The 21,795-nt window shown below is 40.9% G+C and overlaps 1 protein-coding gene across 1 annotated transcript in view; it reads right to left on the reverse strand.

The window, feature by feature from the left end:
• Positions 1–12,630: 12,630 nt before the first annotated feature.
• The window catches only part of PI4KA (phosphatidylinositol 4-kinase alpha), a 114,427-nt gene continuing 105,262 nt past the window's right edge, over positions 12,631–21,795 (reverse strand). Inside the window, exons 49-55 of the mRNA XM_075275525.1 lie at positions 18,638–18,742; positions 18,330–18,455; positions 17,827–17,947; positions 16,135–16,294; positions 15,065–15,154; positions 14,885–14,968; positions 12,631–13,339 (exon numbers count right to left, since the gene is read on the reverse strand). Coding sequence (XP_075131626.1) covers positions 13,288–13,339; positions 14,885–14,968; positions 15,065–15,154; positions 16,135–16,294; positions 17,827–17,947; positions 18,330–18,455; positions 18,638–18,742 — 738 coding nt within the window. The 3' untranslated portion in view covers positions 12,631–13,287. The remainder of the gene's footprint in view (positions 13,340–14,884; positions 14,969–15,064; positions 15,155–16,134; positions 16,295–17,826; positions 17,948–18,329; positions 18,456–18,637; positions 18,743–21,795) is intronic.

Genomic DNA, 21,795 nt, shown 5'->3' on the forward strand with positions numbered 1-21,795 from the left:
CAGCCGCAACACCAATGAAAATTCCTCCTCTTCAACTTTTTTAGAGGGGAGAGGGAGACAAAAACGGTTACGCAAAGACGACGAACCAGGAAGCATAGGGGAGGCGTCAAACATAAGAAAAAGCCACGGATACCAAACCCGCAAAAATCCAGCTGTATAGATGCATCCCTTGCACTTATACATGAGGAAGGCTCATCTGCTTATTCTATGTGTCCTGATAATACAACTGCTGAAGTCCCTGAATTAAGTCGGGGTCCAAGAATTCAGGACTTTGGGTCTGTTTTGAACCTATCCTCGTTACAGCTGACTAAGGATGATATTTCATTACTTGATAAGGGATTGGGTTTTGTGCCCTCGACTGACTTTAATCTGTTTGAAACCCTCCTAGATGTAAATCGATTTGTAAGAAATCTCACGATAAAGAGACATTTTCATAACAACGAGACTAGCATTGATGATAGGTTTTGTCAGGATGTAAGCAATGAATTCACAATGCTTTCTTTTCAGGAACAATGTTGTCTATTAGATCTGCAAAATATGACAGATACCCCTCTCCTGTTAAATATAGATAGCTCTGTGAATACCAAAAATCCGTTCTTTTATCCTTTAAATTCACGTCATTCTGCACTTGATCAATTTCAAGGAGCGGTAGAGAAGGATTTGCGAAAGTTGTATGATGTTGCAACTTCTACCTTACGTTCGGATAACCTCAAACCAGGGGAGAGAGTTAGTCTTCAAAAACTTCGAAATAATTCTTCAGTGATTATTAGGTTGGCGGATAAAGGGGGAAAAGTCGTTCTATTAGATACTAGTGATTATCTTAAATCAGTATATGACATTCTCAATGATGTAAAGACATATAGATGGTTACCTTCTAATCCTACATCTATTTTTTCCAAAAGTTTGGATAAATTATTATTGGATGGCAAAGAGTTGGGCATTTTTTCGGATAAGGACGTGAGATTTTTGAAACCTGATGACCCTATAGTCCCCATCTTTCACGGACTTCCAAAAGTCCACAAAAATCTGGTTCCCCCTCCACTGAGACCCATCATCTCAGGCATTGGCTCATTAAACGAGAAATTGTGCCAATGGGTGGATAAGATCCTCCAGCCCTTGGTCAATAGAATGCCTGGATTTATTAAAGATACTAAAGGGTTACTAAGTGCCCTTGGTGGGTCTCAGTGGAGGGGGGACTACAGATGGGTGTCCTGCGACGTCATCTCGTTGTATTCCTCTATCCCGCATGATGTAGCGCTGCGGGCATTAGCTTACCATCTTGATAAATATACAGATTTTTCCAATACATTTCGTGAGTTTTTGTTATTGGTAGTGGAATACTTATTGGGTCACAATTTCTTTTATTTTAATGGTGAGTTTTTTCTTCAAATCTTAGGGGCGCCCATGGGGGCGGAATTTTCCCCCTCTATCGCCAACCTGGTAATGGCGTACTGGGAAGAGCAGTACGTTTTTCATGACAACCCATTTAAGGAGTCGATTATCTGGTACGGTAGATATATCGATGATTTATTATTGGTGTGGTGTGGACCATCTGAGAGCATTGTTAATTTCGTCGAACATATCAACTCAAACCAGTTTAATTTGAAATTTACTCACCAGATTGAGGAGTCCAAAATCAATTTTTTGGATGTAACCTTGATGGGTGATGTGGTCACTGGAACTGTTGTCACCAACATTTATCGTAAACCTCAAGCAGGAAACTCCTTATTACATGCCGGCTCTCTTCACCCGAAACATACCATCAATTCCCTTCCTATAGGGGAGTTTATTCGGGTGAAGAGAGCTTGCTCGGACGAAATTTCTTATCGTAACAATATCATTGATACTAAAGTGAGATTTAAGGCGAGGGGTTATCCCCAATGGACACTTGATAGGGCATCAAACATCGTGGCAAATAAGACTAGGAGTTCCCTTTTACAGTCAAATAGAAATAAGGGGGAAAAGAGTAGATCCAGAAGTGGTGAGGGGTCAAAATTATATTTTTCAACTAAATTTAGCAATCATTATCGTCAGGTAATAGGGATTATTAAACAAAACTTGCCTATACTTAATCAGGACCCCACCCTTGGTTCCATTCTCTCCGAGGGATGTAATTTTGTGGCCAAACATGGGGTGACCTTAGGGAATTATCTGTCACCCAGTTTGTTTGTTGACGGCACTTCTACTCTCCACACCTCTCAAACGTGGCTGTCTCTCAAAGGTTTTTTCAAATGTGGACAGCCACGTTGTAATGTTTGCAAATTTGTACATAAAACAACTTCTTTTTCCAACTCAAGTGGATCACAGTCCTATCATATAAAAGATTTTTTGAATTGTTCTTCAAGTTACGTTATCTATATGATTACATGTCGACTGTGTAACAAACATTACATAGGCTGTACCATCAGACCGCTCAAAGTGCGAATTGCGGAACACCTTTCTAGTATTAATAATAGAAACTCGCTCAAATCAACTGGAGCATCACAACATTTTGTACATGTCCATGATGGTGATACATCAGGGTTCACCTTTAAAGCCATACATTTTGTCCCTAAGTCAATCAGAGGAGGGGATCGAGAGAGGATGCTTCGTATCAAAGAGGCTGAATGGATATTAAAGCTTGACACTAGATTCCCTAAGGGTCTAAATAAAAAACATGATCTCTCATTCATTTATTGAAAGAAAGTCCCTTATTAACATTTTTATTTATTTTTTAGATATATGTATTCCTTAAGGGTCTTTGCTCTATGTTTACCCTGGGGTTATTTTCCCTTAAAAGGTTTTGGTATAATTAGTACATTACCAACATCTATTTCCTTGAGTAGGATGTGTCTCCAAGTGGCGAGAACCATATTACTATTATGTGGAACTTGCCTTTGCTAAGCTTGTCCTCGAGGGGTTGTCCTTCTTGTGTAAGGGCAGCGCATGCGCATTATTTGATTGGGATCTATATTTGCCATCTTTAACTAGGGACTCTTTTGCCCTTAGTGTGGCGCATGCGCCGTATATCACATGTTGTTTTTGTAGACTCCATGGAGACGGACATTTCCGTGATTGTAGCTACATCCGGATAACGCTTATACTCTACGGTATTTCTTCCATCTTTCCACCATCATCATAAGGCAAGGTCTGTATATGTGTTTTGTTTTGTTACTTCATTATAGGGGTAGCATCATCTTGGTCAAGCATTCAATTATATATTTTTCTTGCTTCTTTGTTTAAACATATTTTGTAGCGGTTTTGTGGCGTTTTTGATGTTTTTTTGATTTGTGGTATTTTTTTTATATATTTTTATTTCTTTTCATTATTATTTTTCAGTTATATGGTTTTTGCATTTTCTGTTGGTGTTTTTTCACTTAGGTCTCTTTGGTTTATATGTTTTTTTGTATATATGACATTTGTACGTTCTCAACAATATATATTTTTCTCTTACTTTTCTATGATATAATTGTTGTTTGGATTTTCATGTGTAAATGGTATGAACAAGTCTTATTGAGTTCTCCCTGGGTTTTTACCCTTTAGGAGTTAACCTTTACAACAGGTTTTTTTGATTTGTTATCAGAGGTTGGTTTTAAAGCACCTTGAATGTAGTAGGGTACACAGCTACGAATAAGGATTAAATATCCGAAACGCGTCAGCTATACTTCCTCTGTACCTAGGAGTATGTGCCACACGAATTTCATTGTGTATTTTTAATGGAAATTTTCAAATAAATTTTGTGGATTTTAAAGAAGCTGCAGCCTGCTGGATTTCACTTTGGAACTTTTTCATCATTTGTCTGTGGCCATTCACATACAGTGAAGGAAATAAGTATTTGATCCCGCGCTGATTTTGTAAGTTTGCCCTCTGACAAAGACATGAACAGTCTATAATTGTAAGGGTAGGTTAATTTTAACATTGAGAGATAGACTATCAAAAAGAAAATCCAGAAAAATCCCATTGTATAAATTTATTTGCATTTTGCATAGAGAAATACAGTTGTGCTCAAAAGTTTACATACCCCAGCAGATTTTTTTTTATTTTTTTTAATGTTTTTGGTTGTCATTATGATTTAAAAAGAGAAAACACAGAAGTTTGACAGTAAATGGCTTTACCCAACCACTAACCATGAGTGGAGAAAAAGTTTGTGTGTTATCATTCATATTCTCTGAAAAAAGGCCAAAAAAAAAAACCCAAATAAAAGTGTAAACTTTTGAGCACAACTGTAAGTATTTGGTTCTTCTGGCAAACAAGACTTAATACTTGGTGCAAACCCCTTTTTGGCATGCATAGCAGTCAGACTTTTTTTTTGTAGTTGATGATTTTTGCGCACGTGAGGAGGAATTCTGGTCCATTCCTCTTTGCAGATCATCTCTAAATCATTATGATTTTGAGGCTGTCACTTGGCATCTCGGAGCTTCAGCTCTCTCCATAAGTTTCCTAAGGGATTAAGGTCTGGAGACTGGCTAGGCCACTCCATGACCTTAATGTGCTTCTTTTTTCAACCACTCCTTTGTTGCCTTGGCTGTATGTTGCAGCGTTTATATTATGTGGGGACCCATGCTTGCTGTCATTCATTCTGTTACTTCTAGAGGATAAAACTGACCATGGTCATGTGATTTACGGTCCATGGTCATGTGATGAGCACACAGGTGCACAGCTGATTACCAGGCAGATGTCTGATTATTGTGCTCTGACTGTAACAAGCGGCACCCGTGTGCTCATCACATGACCATGGCCTGTAAATCACATGACCATGGTCAGAGGTTTATCCACTAGAAGTAACAGAATGAAGGACAGCAAGCAGAGATCTAGAAAACTGTGAGGAATTGATACAGAAAGTATATTGGAAAATTGTCTATCTTTTTATTGTACATTTGGTTGTCAATATTGGTCTGAAAGTGGCCAACCCCTTTAAGTTTGATGGTCACCGAGCATGGACAGCCTGCTTCAAATCATCCCACAGATGTTCAATGATATTCAGCTCTGGGACTGGGATGGCCATTCCAGAACATTGTAATTGTTCCTCTGCATGAATGCCTGAGTCGCTTTGGAGCGGTGTTTTGGATCATTGTCTTGCTGAAATATCCATCCCCGGCGTAACTACAATTTCGTCACTGATTCTTGAACATTATTCTCAAGAATCTGCTGATACTGGGTGGAATCCATGCGACCCCCAACTTTAACAAGATTCCCGGTGCCGGCATTGGCCACACAGCCCCAAAGCATGATGGATCTTCCACCAAATTTTACAGTGGGTAGCAAGTGTTTTTCTTGGAATGCTGTATTTATTTATTTATTTTTTTAACGCCATGCATAACGCCTTTTCGTATGACCAAACAACTCAATCTTTGTTTCAGCAGTCCACAGGACCTTCTTCCAAAATGAAGCTGGCTTGTCCAAATGTGCTTTTGCATACCTCAGACGACTCTGTGGCGTGCTTGCAGAAACGGCTTCTTTCTCTTCACTCTCCCATACAGCTTCTCCTTGTGCAAAGTGCACTGTATTGTTGAACGATGCACAGTGACACCACCTGCAGCAAGGTGATGCTGCAGCTCTTTGGAGGTGGTCTGTGGATTGTCCTGGACTATTCTCACCATTCTTCTTCTCTACCTTTCTGATATTTTTCTTGGCCTGCCACTTCTGGGCTTAACAAGAACTGTCCCTGTGGTCTTCCATTTCCTTACTATGTTCCTCACAGTGGAAACTGACAGGTTAAATCTCTGAGACAACTTTTTGTATCCTTCCCCTGAACAACTATTTTGAACAATCTTTGTTTTCAGATCATTTGAGAGTTGGTTTTGAGTAGCCCATGATGTCACTCTTCAGAGGAGATTCAAATAGGAGAACAACTTGCAATTGGCCACTTTTTCTCATGATTGGATACACCTGGCTATGAAGTTCAAAGCTCGCTGAGGTTACAAAAACAATTTTGTGCTTCAGTAAGTCAGTAAAAAGTAGTTAGGAGTATTCAAATCAATAAAATGATAAGGGTACCAAAATTTTTGCAGCGGTCAAATTTTGGTTTAATGCATATTGCACATTTTCTGTTAGTACAATAAACCTCATTTCAATCCTGAACTATTACTGTGTCCATCAGTTATTAGATAGATCAAACTGAAATGGCTGCTGCAAACACCAAAATATTTAGAACTAAAAATGATTAAGATTAATAGGGGTGCCCAAACTTTTTCATAGGACTGTATCTATGGGAAAGTTGCCGGCGTTTCCGTAGATATAATTGATATGCTGCAATTTTCAAAACTGTGACGGTTTTGGAAATCGCAGCATGTCCGCGCTGTGACTTTTTCCCGCAAAGTGGGCATGGGACTTGCATGAATCCCATCCACTTTGCAAGTACTGTAAGACGCTGCGATTTTTCCTGCAGCATTTCCAGCCTGCGGGGCCCCGGCCTTAAAGGGGTTTTCCCAGCTCGCCTACTCACCAACTTGCAGGCTGTATGCTCTGTTCACTTCCTGGTTTTCTCAGTAAATTGGTGTGCTGGGTTTCACTTGCTCTGCTAGCTCTCTTCATAGCAGTACATGTTTGCAGTCAGTAATGAGGGATGGTTGTACATATATTAGCACAGTATCACTGGAAGATGCACAATATGAAGCTGATGTAGCAGAGCTGGATTTGATAGGTGATGAGAATCCCAAACTTACATGCTACAGGACCAAGAGTCAGCTTGCAATAAACTGAATTTTAGGTCTGTGTTACAGAGGTAACAGACTCCCTGTCTCAGCCCTTATCAGAACAATTAAATTAGCAGACATGATAATTGGAAGAGCAGGAGATAAAACAGCTTAGAAATACAAGCTGCTCCGAGCACTCAGCTCCCCCTCCCTCCAGAAAGCAGTGAGCTACATCACTTGTCCCTGGGCGGAGAGATAAGACCATCCCCAGGTCTGTAGTTATGGAAACATAGTGTAAACAATGAAGTGAATAATTTCAGATAGCGGCCAAACAAAGCAGTTTTGCTGAAGCAATGTATTTAGGAGAAGTCTTATATGCACATAAAATAGCCGTATAGATAGGATCCTTGAATGGGACATCCCCTTTAAAGAGGCTGGCCAATTTCAGACCAATATTTAGAGGCAAATGTGATTGTTTGTATAATAAAAATATACAATTTTCTAATATACTTTCTGTATCAATTCCTCAGTTTTCTTGGTCTGAAAGTGGCCAATTAGCAATGTGGGGCCTTAGCCTTACAGGGGTTTTCCAACATATTTCATACTGCTGACATATCTACAGTATAGGTCAGGGATTTTTTTTAACCATTCTCCATCAACAGAACTGCTGAGAATCTGGCTGCATTCACTTACCACTCACAGCCTCCTCTTCCTTCTTCAGCTTTCAATGGGCCATGTGTGCTGAACATTAGGTCATGATGATGTATTGGTGGCACATAAGGGCCCCCCTAGAGGCTGAAAAGGAAAGAGGCGGCCGCGAACAGGAGGAATAGGCAGGTTAATAGGGGCCATTACTGGAGCTCCACTGACTAATAAAAAAAAAAAAAAAAAGTGGGGGTCGGATAGAGCCCCCTAAAGGCAGTCTGAGCTTGCAGTGGTCAACAGTGCCACCAGCTTGCATATTACTGATTTTATGTCAGAGGCTGCAGGCGGTTGAAATTTGAATAGAACCCACAATAGGCACCCGGGCCCGACTTTGTTCTGCAAACTCCAAGAACTGGATGCAGGAATATTACACATTTAAAAAGTCCAGCATGGATAATCCTTATTCAGGAAACATGGTTCTTATTAATATAAGGCATACATGTCATAATCACATGAGATGTGAAATATTTTTGTGGTTTACAAAATGCGATTTACTAGAAATTAACATGTCTCAACTTCCCTAAGAGTTTCTTTAGAAAAGCCATACAGTGATCTAATGTTCTATGATACAGGAATGCAAACTGCTGTGATAAGATTTCTCACATCGGTTTCTCTACAAATTGCTAGGTGATATAGGCCTCCAGTCTCAGAACCTCAAGAGAACACTGGACTCAAACAGAAAAATGTATCTATGTAACAACCTTTATAGTCCACATTAGCAAGTGGGTTCTTTTAGGGTAAGTTCACACGGCGGTAACATATTCCCTGCACCAGTTTGTCATATGATTCATAAATCTGCCCTAGCTAAAAGGTGGTATAAACATAGAATAGACAGTATAAAAAACAATGCCAGAATCATCCATCATCAGCCTCTGTGATAAAAATCATAAAATCATATAATTTAATTAACAGGCATATCATATGTCTAGATGTTGGTGAAATATTCTAGACTGTTCTGAAAACTTCTAATGTCTACATCATTCTAGCCATGTCTAGATGTCGGTAGAATATTCTAGACGTTTGCCTGTTTACTATATGAGCACGTCTGCTGAACAGTAGTACTTATTGTAATTGCAGTTATAGTGTGATAGTGTATAGCGATATAGGACTATGATATGAATAGGACTGAGAAATATAGTATGTAGTTAGAGGCAGAGATGGCATCAAGAGGCTGGAAGCATTCTGCTGATTTGTTTTGCTACATATGTTGCGAATTCATCAAGATGTGAGCCAAGAAATATTTCATGACAACATCGGTCAGGATGTGTGAAACCTATAAGGTATACTTCAGGAGTACAGGTTGGGGATCAGGGCAAACCCTGGGCACCTCACTTCAGTTGTAAAAACTGCAAAAGAACACTTGAGGGATGGTTCCAAGGGGAAAGAAGAGCCATGAAGTTTGCTATTCAAAGAATTTGGTGAGAGCCTACCGACCACTCAACCAACTGCTACTTTTGCATGGTCGAGCCTTCCAAACGTCGAAGTGGCAAGAATGCTCCTCCAGTGGTGTATCCTGATATCCCATCATCAATTGCTCCAGTACCACACGGTACTGAGCTCCCCATACCTGCACCTCCTGAAAGAAATCAGCCATCATCAGAAGAAAGAGGCACATCAGATTGTGCGCAAGTACCACAAAATGGGCTTCAGGATGTCTCTTAAAGCTCATATTCTTGATGCCTACCTCAACAAATTTAAGGAGAATATGGGGGCATTCTCTGAGGAGCAAGGAGAACGATTTCACCAAGATATACTGGATTTTGAACATCGCTACCAAGGACAGTACAACGAAAACATGATGGGAGATTACATTTGGGGACTTGTTCAAGAAAGTGACTTAGGGCCCGTTCACACGGGCACAGAGGGGGCGGATTATGGCACGGAATTCACATCATAATCCGCCCCCTCACAATAGTGGTCTATGGAGAAAAAAAAGAGCTGCCCTTTCCTCAGGCGGATTCCTCGTGGCAGCAACCTCCGGAGTCAGTCCATTCATTTGAACCTGCTCTGGAGGGAGAAGCTGTGACTGTCGGAAGCCGCGACAGTCGTGGCAGGTCGATTTTGGCCCAAGTGTGACGCAGCTCCCCGAGTCACTCTTGGTGCCAAAATCCGCCCTTCCGTCCCCTGTGTGAACAGGGCTTTACAGTATAATCGGAAATCTTGAAAGCAAACACACTTTTAAGTTTAATATCTCGACTCTTACAGTCCTGTATAATGACATTATTTTTCTATAACATTTTGTTATTGTATATGAAAAAATAATATGATATTTTTACTAATATCTGACATTTTTATTGTTTTCTAGGTCCTTGTCATAAAAGCAAAAAGTTAATAATTATTATTAATAATAATAATAATAATAAAATATTTTCTGTAATGCCAACCTATGCACTGTTAGGAAATAACATTTGATGAACAAGGACAAAAACATGGTTTTTCCTTTCACTTACAGAGAATTGAAAGTACCGACGGCCGGGGATTGGATGTAGCTATAGCCTTCTCCAGGTATCCCCATGTATCAACACCCATAGAATGTTTGCAAAATAATAGCTCATTCTATAGAGCTCACTGAATTCCAGTGCAGTACAGTACAGTAATATGATATCACTACTGCAACAAGTCTGTTTGTCAAGTTTCTTCAATCCTAGATATTCCACAATGAACTGTCAATGGTATTACTGAAAAGTTGAAGCATTTGGTAACCATACGCAACTCACGGTGGCCGACCAGGTAAAGTTCCTGAGCAGAGTCGCCAAATGTCCATAGTGAATAAAATTCAGTAATGCTTTACCCCCTCCAGAGGAGTGAAAACATTCTGTGCAGATATCTCTACCAGTCTGACGGGCGATTCTGGGTTAGGGGAATGTCAGGAAAACGTTATCTGTCTGGCTGCATTCTGCCAACTGTAACGTTTGTTATAGCAGGGCTAATGCTATGGGGTTGGACTACACCCCTTTGTATGCTAAAGCTTTAAAGGGGCTGTATCATTGGAAAAAGTCATTTTTAACTAATCACATCCCTATTCAAAACCTACCTTTTGTATGTAAATTGCCTCAGTAGATTTTGAATAAGTCCGTTTTTATTCATATGCTAATGAGCCTGCTCCGTGCACTCAGGAAGTCTCTTCCTGCACTGTCTTCTGTATATACAGCTCAGGCTGCTGCTGACTCCTCCTGCCTGATCTCATACATAGCACACAGCATAGAGAGGAGAGCTGGATGACAACTTCCTGTGCACGCTGGAGCCTAATTAGCATAAGGATAAAAACGGACTTATTCAAACACTACTGAGTCGATTTACATACAAAAGATAGGTGTGGAATAGCCTTTCTAAAGGCTATGCAAGGATGTGATTAGTTAAAAATGACTTTTCCCAATGATAGAGCGCCTTTAACATTATCTTTCACTGGAACAAAGACAATTTGGATGACTCTATGCTTCCAACCTTGTAGGGACAATGTTAGTATGGGCGACTTTTTGTCTCAGTATGCTTCTCTACTAAGCAAAACCCATAAATGTATGGGTGGGTAAGTTTATGAGTTGGGGTGGAGGAACTTGAATGTCCCTGAGCTTTCATTTTACTAGCAAATGGGGCTAGGACCAATGTCATAGTAATACCATAGAAAGGGATGTTATTTATCCATATAGTGCATGTCTGTTACAGACTATGCCACATCGAATGCATGCCGTCACTAAAGTAAGTCACTGTCGCTGACACTAAGAAATTCTGAAAGTTACATTAATTTTTCAAAGACTCACATTTTTCAGAGATATCAGCAGCACAAGTTTAACCAAACTGCAGAAATATACACTCACCGGCCACTTTATTAGGTACACCATGCTAGTAACGGGTTGGACCCCCTTTTGCCTTCAGAACTGCCTCAATTCTTCGTGGCATATATTCAACAAGGTGCTGGAAGCATTCCTCAGAGATTTTGGTCCATATTGACATGATGGCATCACACAGTTGCCGCAGATTTGTCGGCTGCACATCCATGATGCGAATCTCCCGTTCCACCACATCCCAAAGATGCTCTATTGGATTGAGATCTGGTGACTGTGGAGGCCATTGGAGTACAGTGAACTCATTGTCATGTTCAAGAAACCAGTCTGAGATGATTCCAGCTTTATGACATGGCGCATTATCCTGCTGAAAGTAGCCATCAGATGTTGGGTACATTGTGGTCATAAAGGGATGGACATGGTCAGCAACAATACTCAGGTAGGCTTTGGCGTTGCAACGATGCTCAATTGGTACCAAGGGGCCCAAAGAGTGCCAAGAAAATATTCCCCACACCATGACACCACCACCACCAGCCTGAACCGTTGATACAAGGCAGGATGGATCCATGCTTTCATGTTGTTGACGCCAAATTCTGACCCTACCATCCGAATGTCGCAGCAGAAATCGAGACTCATCAGACCAGGCAACGTTTTTCCAATCTTCAATTGTCCAATTTCGATGAGCTTGTGCAAATTGTAGCCTCAGTTTCCTGTTCTTAGCTGAAAGGAGTGGCACCCGGTGTGGTCTTCTGCTGCTGTAGCCCATCTGCCTCAAAGTTCGACGTACTGTGCGTTCAGAGATGCTCTTCTGGCTACCTTGGTTGTAACGGGTGGCTATTTGAGTCACTGTTGCCTTACTATCAGCTCGAACCAGTCTGGCCATTCTCCTCTGACCTCTGGCATCAACAACGCATTTCCGCCCACAGAACTGCCGCTCACTGGATGTTTTTTCTTTTTCGGACCATTCTCTGTAAACCCTAGAGATGGTTGTGCGTGAAAATCCCAGTAGATCAGCAGTTTCTGAAATACTCAGACCAGCCCTTCTGGCACCAACAACCATGCCACGTTCAAAGGCACTCAAATCACCTTTCTTCCCCATACTGATGCTCGGTTTGAACTGCAGGAGATTGTCTTGACCATGTCTACATGCCTAAATGCACTGAGTTGCCGCCATGTGATTGGCTGATTAGAAATTAAGTGTTAATGAGCAGTTGGACAGGTGTACCTAATAAAGTGGCCGGTGAGTGTAGATATATATATTATATATATTTTTCTTTATTATATAATTATCTTTTACCTCTACTTGGGGTTACAATAGAAGTGGTTGTTTATATCACAGTTGATGCCCCCTGAGATTTAACTTTTTGTCCTGTCTTGCATCATGATTTTGTAATACAGATTTATTTTTATAGCTATTGGATGTGCACTCCTTCTAGTATCCTGCTTGCATTTATTGCTCTACATGTTTTGGGTTATTGTGCCCCTTTTATTTGGTTTAGTATTGTATATGTAAACATAAGCACAGATACTTAGTATTTTTGTAGTTTATTTAATTACATTTTACAGATTAAATACATTTCCATAACGTTTTTACACACACAAAAGGAAATTATCTTTCTTCATTTTTCCTGCATGAAGTGGGTTCCTCATATTTGGAGGTGCAGTGCATTGTACAGTCCAGGAGAAGCCACTGGCTAACTTTAATTCTGGCTATTAATGGCCAACAGAAGCACAGTATACATACTGGATTACTGAGTGTGAATTGTCAAAGTGCAGGTAAGCTGGCAATGCGGGGTTTTTTTTTTTTTGATAGTAAAATAATAGCATTTCAGGTAATAAATATAAATATTTTATACCCCTTCCCACAGGGTCTCTTCAGTAAAACCTCATGCTCAGTTCCAAGAACTCAGCACTAAAACATATTGCACCTAGTCTCAAAAACAGAACCGTATCATGATTCAGCTACAAATGTACTTTGGACAGAAAAAATTCACCCAGCCAGTGCAAGAATTGGCTAAATTGTCGCCACAAGGTAATCCGATTGACTCTGTCACCTCCCAAGTCTCCCAATCTCCACACTTCACAGTCAATAAAATTACCTCTAAACTGTGGATTTACGCAGTGTGCAGAGACACAAGACTATAGTTCACTACAAACACAGGAAGGACGCACTGATCAGCAGGTGCTCAGTAGGGGATGTCATTCTGATAGTACTGGATCATGTCATAGGTTCTACTCCTGTGAGATAGAAAGAGAATACGTAATAACCCAAGGTGAAATAAAACTCAAATATTCTTAAGAATTTTCTCATAATATATTGTTAAAAAACAGAACAACGTATTGCAGAACTATTTTAAAAGTTCAATAAAGTAGAGAAAATGAGAGCTAGACTCTGGTTCTATTGGGCTACCGCTTTACATTTTTTCCTCATCAGTGTCTTCTCTATAGTATTTCCATACTGAAGCTGGAATTTTTAAATCTTAAAATGAATATTCCTAAAACTCTATGTAAAAACTCCCAGTACAGAAGTTTACTGGATCATGTTATACATTCAATTCAATAATACATATGCAATAAGCTCCCAAGCTCCCTCTAGTGGCGGCTCCAAGTAACTACCACATTAAAGAGATATTAGGCCATCAATATGCTGTTGCACTAATGTTAAGATCAGTCATCAATATCAGTTCAGTGGAGACCCAAATTCAGTCGGACCACCACTGATCTGACATTGATGGCCTTGCCCAACAATAGGCCTTCAATATTATGATTCTGGAAAACATCTCTAAAGTCTTAGACTTATATCTGTACAAGGAAAGTAGCTCAACTTCTTTTTTTAAACCAAACTACAGATATAAATATATTTTATGAAGATTATAAGAAAGGACTTTTGAATCTGAAAAATAAACTGGTGCGAGAAGTTGGCAAGTCCTGCACTTTCTTTTGAGATGCTCTGATGCGAGTTATAAGCGGATTTCAGAATACAAGGCAAAAGCAAAAATAGGGTCAATTGTTGCCCCCACTTCATGTGATCTACAGGGACAGACAACCCATGGGTCCACTGAAGCAATCTATAGGACAGATTTATTAAAATAGTACAAGAGCAATTCTGTCTTTTGCACACAATGACCAATTTCAGTGCAGCTTTCATTTTTCAGACGCATAATACAAAATGAAAGCTGCGCTGTGATTGGTTGTTATGGACAAATAAGAAAATTTTGGTTTTACACTGAGGTCCCTCAGTATAGTTTCTATTCATACAAGATGTGGGATTACGTCCCTATTACTGTCTGTCCTGCCCCAACAGCCTGTGTATTTACAGACTAATGCATAGATGGAAGAACGTTATTAAATAAAATCATACATATTTAATAAGAGTCTTACAAGAATCCCAAATCTTTATGAAAATGAGATGCCAATGGAAAAAATGTTTGACTCGAATGGTATAAAAAATTTAAATGTACAAAAAGACTTCAGAAGTCATTGAAGGGCAAAAAAAACAAACCCAAAACTTTGCCTGATTTTGATGACTATTTTGTTTTTCCTAATTTTTTTTAAAATAACTATTCTAAACATTTTTTTTTTTTTTTTATATGGGTCAGCTTCACATTTTCCTCATGGAGCTCTGAATCCACTGCTCCCTCTCATTGGTGACATAAGAATTCCCATAGCTGTCCACTAGAGGGAGCACACTGCATAAGGGGTTTACAGATGTCCCATTCAACAACCTACACATATCAAATGGCCTAACAAGGTTAAATATTCCAGAAAAGAAATATATCCAACCTGTTGCTGAGGAAGCAGTTCTGAATTATCTTCAGGATAAAATTTGCTGCTTCTTTCTCCGTCATATTGGGACTAAACCTGTGCCTGTGTATTAAAATACATGGGGAGAGGGTTAGTGACCAGATGAGAAACAAGAAGGACTCGCTGCTTTTCTAGAATTAATATGTACTAGTAACTTACTTCAGCAATTTTATGGTCTGTCCACGGAAGCAAGGAAGTCCTGTGTCCAACATAAGGGTGACCAGAGATACTACAGCATCCATGTAAGGCCTGTTATACAACAAAAGAAGGGGAGTCTACTGGATCAATAGTGAAATTAGGACGTAGAAAGTGGTTCATTACCCTTAACTGTGTTAGATTATAAAGGAGCAGCATATTACTGCCTTAAATGCTTAGAGAAAGTCTGTCACTAGTACCAAACATATCATCCCTGCAGATAGCTAGGGCAGGGTCACCTGAATCGAATATCACCATTTTTGTCAATATGCAAATTAGCTGTTTGGAGCAATGAGGGTGACGTTATTGCTCCAAAGAGGTAATGTTGCCATTGCTGCAAAGAGCTCATCTGCACACTGACAAATAAAACAACTATCTGCAGGGCTGGGTTGATATGTTGGGTTCTGGTGACAGACGCCCTTTAAAGTATCGTGGCCCTTTAGACACTGGCAGCCATAAGAACCCTGCAGGTAGTTAGATTAATAAACTTAAAGCATCTGCTGCTCATGCCCAGCTGGAGTCACACGTGCTCTAAGCCGCTTTCTTCAGTCCTTGAAGAATGATATACGAGTGTCTCTTTGGCTTGAAAGCCTTGTTAGCCAGAAGTGCCAAGTGGTTTGAACAGTGCCACCTGCCGAACAAAACCCGCTATTCTAACTACCCCTAGGTATTTTATAGATGCTGGTTTGTAAAGGGTCACTATCACTTGAGATTTAATTTTTTATTAGACTAAGTGTACATTATATAATAACTATATTAAAACTTCTTTAATTTGGTATCCAACAATTCATAAAATCTTAGAACTCAGCACGCCTACAGAGAGAACACAGTAGAGATCCTGCTCCCCCTGTTTCTCTCTAGCTCACTTCCACTCTCCATAGACTTCTAAGGGCTCAAGTTGCAAGCTGATCCTTAGTTGGCTGCTGAAGACAAATTTGAGCAGTGACTCTGAGGTCCTGAATGGCATCAAATTTGAAGAGAGGATCTTACGCAAAGTGGGGAAAAGGAATATTGTCGTTTACCATATGTCTTACCTGACAGCCAGGTAGCCACGTACACACATCTCCATGAACCACTTAAAAGGTGTAGCTTCCATTTTACGCCCCATGATCATCACCATCTCATCCGTTAACTTTATATCAGGTTCCCAGCCTAGGTTGCCTCCAGGGGAGCTCTCAAACATAAATCCAAAATCTGGAAATAAAAATGTACAGCCTTGTAGATGAGATGTGCAGATATAGAGCACGATCCAGTCAGTATGCTAGGAAGCAAATGGACTAGCAAGAAGAAAGGACATCTGGGTAAAGAACAAACTAAATTCTTAGTGCTGTAGTCCCAAATTCTATCATAACTACCAGTGCAAACTATAGACAAAATTTTGCTCAATGACTCATGGCACATTCATTTTTCATATGCTCCCAAACAGTATAATCCTCCTACAGTCACCCATACATTATATGTCCCCCCGCCATCTCTCCCCCAGTTTCATATAACCCCTTCATCTGCCCCCAGTTTCATGTCCCCCCCCCTCCATCTCTGCCCCCAGTTTCATGTCCCCCATCTCTTCCCCAGTTTCATGTCCCCCATCTCATCCCCAGTTTCACAGGCCCCGTCTCTTCCCCAGTTTCCTGTCCCCCCATCTCTGCCCCCAGTGTCATGCCGTACCCCCTTCATCTGCCCACAGTTTCATGTTCGCCCATCTGTTCCCAGAGTTTCATGTCCCTCCATCTCTGCCCCCAGTGTCATGTTATGTCCCTCCATCTCTGCCCCCAGTGTCATGCCGTCCCCCCCCCTTCATCTGCCCACAGTTTTATGTCCCCCCCCTCCATCTCTGCCCCCAGTTTCATGTCCCCCATCTCTTCCCCAGTTTCATGTCCCCCATCTCATCCCCAGTTTCACAGGCCCCGTCTCTTCCCCAGTTTCCTGTCCCCCCATCTCTGCCCCCAGTGTCATGCCGTACCCCCTTCATCTGCCCACAGTTTCATGTTCGCCCATCTGTTCCCAGAGTTTCATGTCCCTCCATCTCTGCCCCCAGTGTCATGTTATGTCCCTCCATCTCTGCCCCCAGTGTCATGCCGTCCCCCCCTTCATCTGCCCACAGTTTTTTGTCCCTCCATCTCTGTCCCCAGTGTCATGCCGTCCCCCCTCCTCATCTGCCCACAGTTTCTTGTCCCTCCATCTCTGTCCCCAGTGTCATGCTGTTCCAATCCCTTCATCTGCCCAGTGTGATGCCCCCCCCCAAAAAAAAAAACAAAAAACAAACCCAAAACAACTTATACTCACCTTCCAACACTCCCCCGCCGTTCTCTCCGCAGTCTCGCTCACTCATATAGTTGTAGGCATGATGTGACGTCATCACATCGCGGCTACACATGCAGAAGCTGCAGCACAGCGTTAAAGCAGGAGCTGGCTGTGACAGCTCCTGCTTTAATTGCTTGTGTATTCAACTCATCGGCGTCCTCCGGGCGCCAATCAGTTGAAACCGGGACATACCTCCCGCCGACTGGGACGATTGGGAGGTATGCTTCAGGCGACCCCTGTGTTTTGGTCGTTCGATCCCCGCCGAGGTCGCGACCCACAGGTTGAGAACCGCTGGTCTAAATACTAAAATACTGTACCCTATTCAGCATAGAACAGACCTGAATGTGCTGGAAACTTTTCTTATCAGATTGCCATTTTAAAGAAAGAAGAGAAAGAACAAAGAAGTGGGTACTGGTTGAACTAACCAATGTGGATGATGTGCCCCTCCTTATCCAACATGATGTTGCCATTGTGTCGGTCTTTAATCTGCAGCAAAAACAGCAAGAGGCTATAGGCTGCCATACTCCGGATAAAATTATAACGAGCCTATGAAGACAGAAGAAAAAGAATATGAAAAAAAATTAAAGAACACTTCACAAATACAAGGCAATCTATAGTGATCAAAATAATGAAGCCAGTCACACATTATTTTGGTTAGTCCATATACAGAAGCCAGTCATACACTAGTTTGGTTAGTCCACCACAAATCTCATAAACAAGCATTTTCGTATCAGCAAAGCAAGGAAGTTTATTGTCTCTAGCTCTGCTGCTTGATCCATGAACACAGTGAGCCAGTCATTTACCAGATTGCCAGTGGCTTTCAGACAATTACTGGGATTATTTGTCAGGGTAAAAGTTTGGTTCAGCCATGTTTTATTACATTGCAAGAAGGAAGAATCTGAAAGAATCTGGTGAAGAAATGTTGTACCTTTTGAAATGCCAGTGTAGACTCATCTCCATATTGCCTAGTAAAGTAGTCATACATGCCAAAGTCTGTTTGTCGGCCTAGCTGATCTCTCGAGGTGCAGTTTGGAATACACTCAATAACTCCACACTGTAAAACAAGAAATGTTTACCAGTCATGGTAAAGTAACAGGACATCGGATATTGATGGTCTAGCCCAAGGACAGCCCATCTATAGTGTAAATATAGAAAAATCTTTTAATAGTCAATTAACAAAACATATTAACATTGAAATTTACTTTAAAAAAAGCCCTCCTCTTAATTTCTACTCACCCCAGGAGCTGTTGCCACCACTCTGTATGGAAAGACAAAAAGGTCAAGTCCAACCAGTTGGAAAATGTTCTTGAATAAATCAATTATCTGGAGCGCCAGCATATCCTGTTCAGGAGGAAACAGGTTTAAAGTTATTGATAAAATTTCATACCTGCACATAGGATTATGGTGAAATAAAGACTGTTCATCCTATGGCTATTCGTTCAAATTTCTTGAAGCATACCTCCAATTACAAAACCAGTTTTTATAAATGAACAGTACAGGTGAATAAAGAAACTGTGTAATATGACCACTTTAAGAAATTTGTTTTGGAGTCTGTTTGTTTATATACAGTCAGTATACAGCTCACACACAACTCTATTGAGAGGAGAAGAGGAGGCTGTAAACTGATTCACTGCCGCATACAGTGGGAAAGTCTTATCTTGAAACACAGCAGTGTTAGGGTTCCCTCACTAACTCTCCCCCAACCCTCTCCAATAAGCTAAAAACATATGACTGAGTGAGGGGTTCACAAAAATAAGAAAGTGCTACAATGGGCCAGAAATTGCCAGTAATCTCAATATAGTAAAACACAATAAAATAATGTACTGTATGTACCCACTGGGTTCAGGCAAGAGGATATCTCACAAACCATACATATATAGCATATTAACATTCGGCAAGTAATGTAAACCTAACATGGAAAATAACATGTATAGATCAATGAACTAACTCCAACACACATTTTGCTGGACGCTGCTTCATCAATTACTTTATTATATTTTGCAAAGGAACATGGGAAGAATATGCAAATCTGACTTCCTTGATGTAATTAGGAAGCCAGTGCCTCAAGTGTGCACACCAATAGAGGGCGCTGACTGAGAATGTGCAAGTCTAACTTCCATGGTGTAATTAAGAAGACAGAGTCTCAGGCAAACACACCTATAGAGGGCGCTCCCTTTAACATCATGCCGACCTTCTAAGAGGCCTTTGTTTGCAATGATGTTGGGATTATACCAGATACGGTCTTCTCAGCCGAGGAAACGGGGTTTTTTTTATGCTTGTGGAAAAAAGAAGCGATATGACCTTTCTTCAGGCGGATTCCACCTGCAAAAACCAACGGGAGTCAATGGGACTCGGAAAAACCGCAAGTGTTTTTTGACGCGTCTTTTGGCAAAAAAACCCACTTCAAAGACCGCAAGCGGTTTTTTCAAGGTCCATACACTGTGCTGGGGGAAAAAACAAAACAAAACACCTAAAAAAACACTCCAAAAAATGCCTCATGTCAAAAAACCATTTCCTAATTCCTGAAGCAGATTTTTTTCCTGGCCAAATTCCTCGACACCTAACTACGTGTGAACTAGCACTTAGTCAGTCATCAATGGAAGATGGAGCAGATCAGAAGGAGACTAACTTATTTATTCTCTGTATGGATTTCTCAAGACTGTTGTTTCAAGAACATACAGACTAAGATTGGAGGCAAAATTATCTCCCGTTAATAGAGATGAGCGAACAGTGTTCTATCGAACTCATGTTCGATCGGATATTAGGCTGTTCGGCATGTTCGAATCGAATCGAACACCGCGTGGTAAAGTGCGACATTACTCGATTCCCCTCCCACCTTCCCTGGCGCCTTTTTTGCTCCAATAACAGCGCAGGGTAGGTGGGACAGGAACTACGACACCGGTGACGTTGAAAAAAGTAGGAAAAACCCATTGGCTGCCGAAAACATGTGACCTCTAATTTAAAAGAACAGCGCCGCCCAGGTTCGCGTCATTCTGAGCTTGCAATTCACCAGGGACAGAGGTTTCCGTCCAGTTAGCTAGGGCTTAGATTCTGGGTAGGCAGGGACAGGCTAGGATAGGAAGGAGAAGACAACCAACAGCTCTTGTAAGAGCTAAATTCCAGGGAGAAGCTTGTCAGTGTAACGTGGCACTGACGGGCTCAATCGCCGCAACCCAGCTTTCCCAGGATCCTGAATGGAATACACTGACAGTGTATTCCCGTATACCCTATATATACACCCCAAATCCCCGTTCCAACGGTGTGCCCCCCCCACCTTCACCCCAGAAATACCCTGCAAGTCCCCTAGCAATAGAATTGGGGCTATATACACCCACTATTTTTGCTACTACCATATAGTGCCATTGTCTGACTGGGAATTCAAAGAATATATTGGGGTTACAAATACCCTCATTTCTTGCTACTGCCATATAGTGCCAGTTTCTGACTGGGAATTCAAAGAATATATTGGGGTTACAAATACCTTCAAGTCCTGCCACTGACATATAGTGCCATTGTCTGACTGGGAATTCCAAGAATATATTGGGGTTACAAATACCCTCATTTCTTGCTACTGCCATATAGTGCCAGTTTCTGACTGGGAATTCAAAGAATATATAGGGGTTACAAATACCCTCATTTCTTGCTACTGCCATATAGTGCCATTGTCTGACTGGGAATTCAAAGAATATATAGGGGTTACAAATACCCTCATTTCTTGCTACTGCCATATAGTGCCAGTTTCTGACTGGGAATTCAAAGAATATATTGGGGTTACAAATACCCTCATTTCTTGCTACTGCCATATAGTGCCATTGTCTGACTGGGAATTCAAAGAATATATAGGGGTTACAAATACCCTCATTTCTTGCTACTGCCATATAGTGCCATTGTCTGACTGGGAATTCCAAGAATATATAGGGGTTACAAATACCCTCATTTCTTGCTACTGTCATATAGTGCCATTGTCTGACTGGGAATTCAAAGAATATATTGGGGTTACAAATACCCTCATTTCTTGCTACTGCCATATAGTGCGAGTTTCTGACTGGGAATTCAAAGAATATATAGGGGTTACAAATACCCTCATTTCTTGCTACTGCCATATAGTGCCATTGTCTGACTGGGAATTCAAAATATATATAGGGGTTACAAATACCCTCATTTCTTGCTACTGCCATATAGTGCGAGTTTCTGACTGGGAATTCAAAGAATATATTGGGGTTACAAATACCTTCAAGTCCTGCCACTGACATATAGTGCCAGTTTCTGACTGGGAATTCAAAGAATATATTGGGGTTACAAATACCCTCATTTCTTGCTACTGCCATATAGTGCCATTGTCTGACTGGGAATTCAAAGAATATATAGGGGTTACAAATACCCTCATTTCTTGC

The sequence above is a fragment of the Leptodactylus fuscus genome, chromosome 1 (assembly GCF_031893055.1).
Source record: "Leptodactylus fuscus isolate aLepFus1 chromosome 1, aLepFus1.hap2, whole genome shotgun sequence".
NCBI lineage: Eukaryota > Metazoa > Chordata > Amphibia > Anura > Leptodactylidae > Leptodactylus > Leptodactylus fuscus.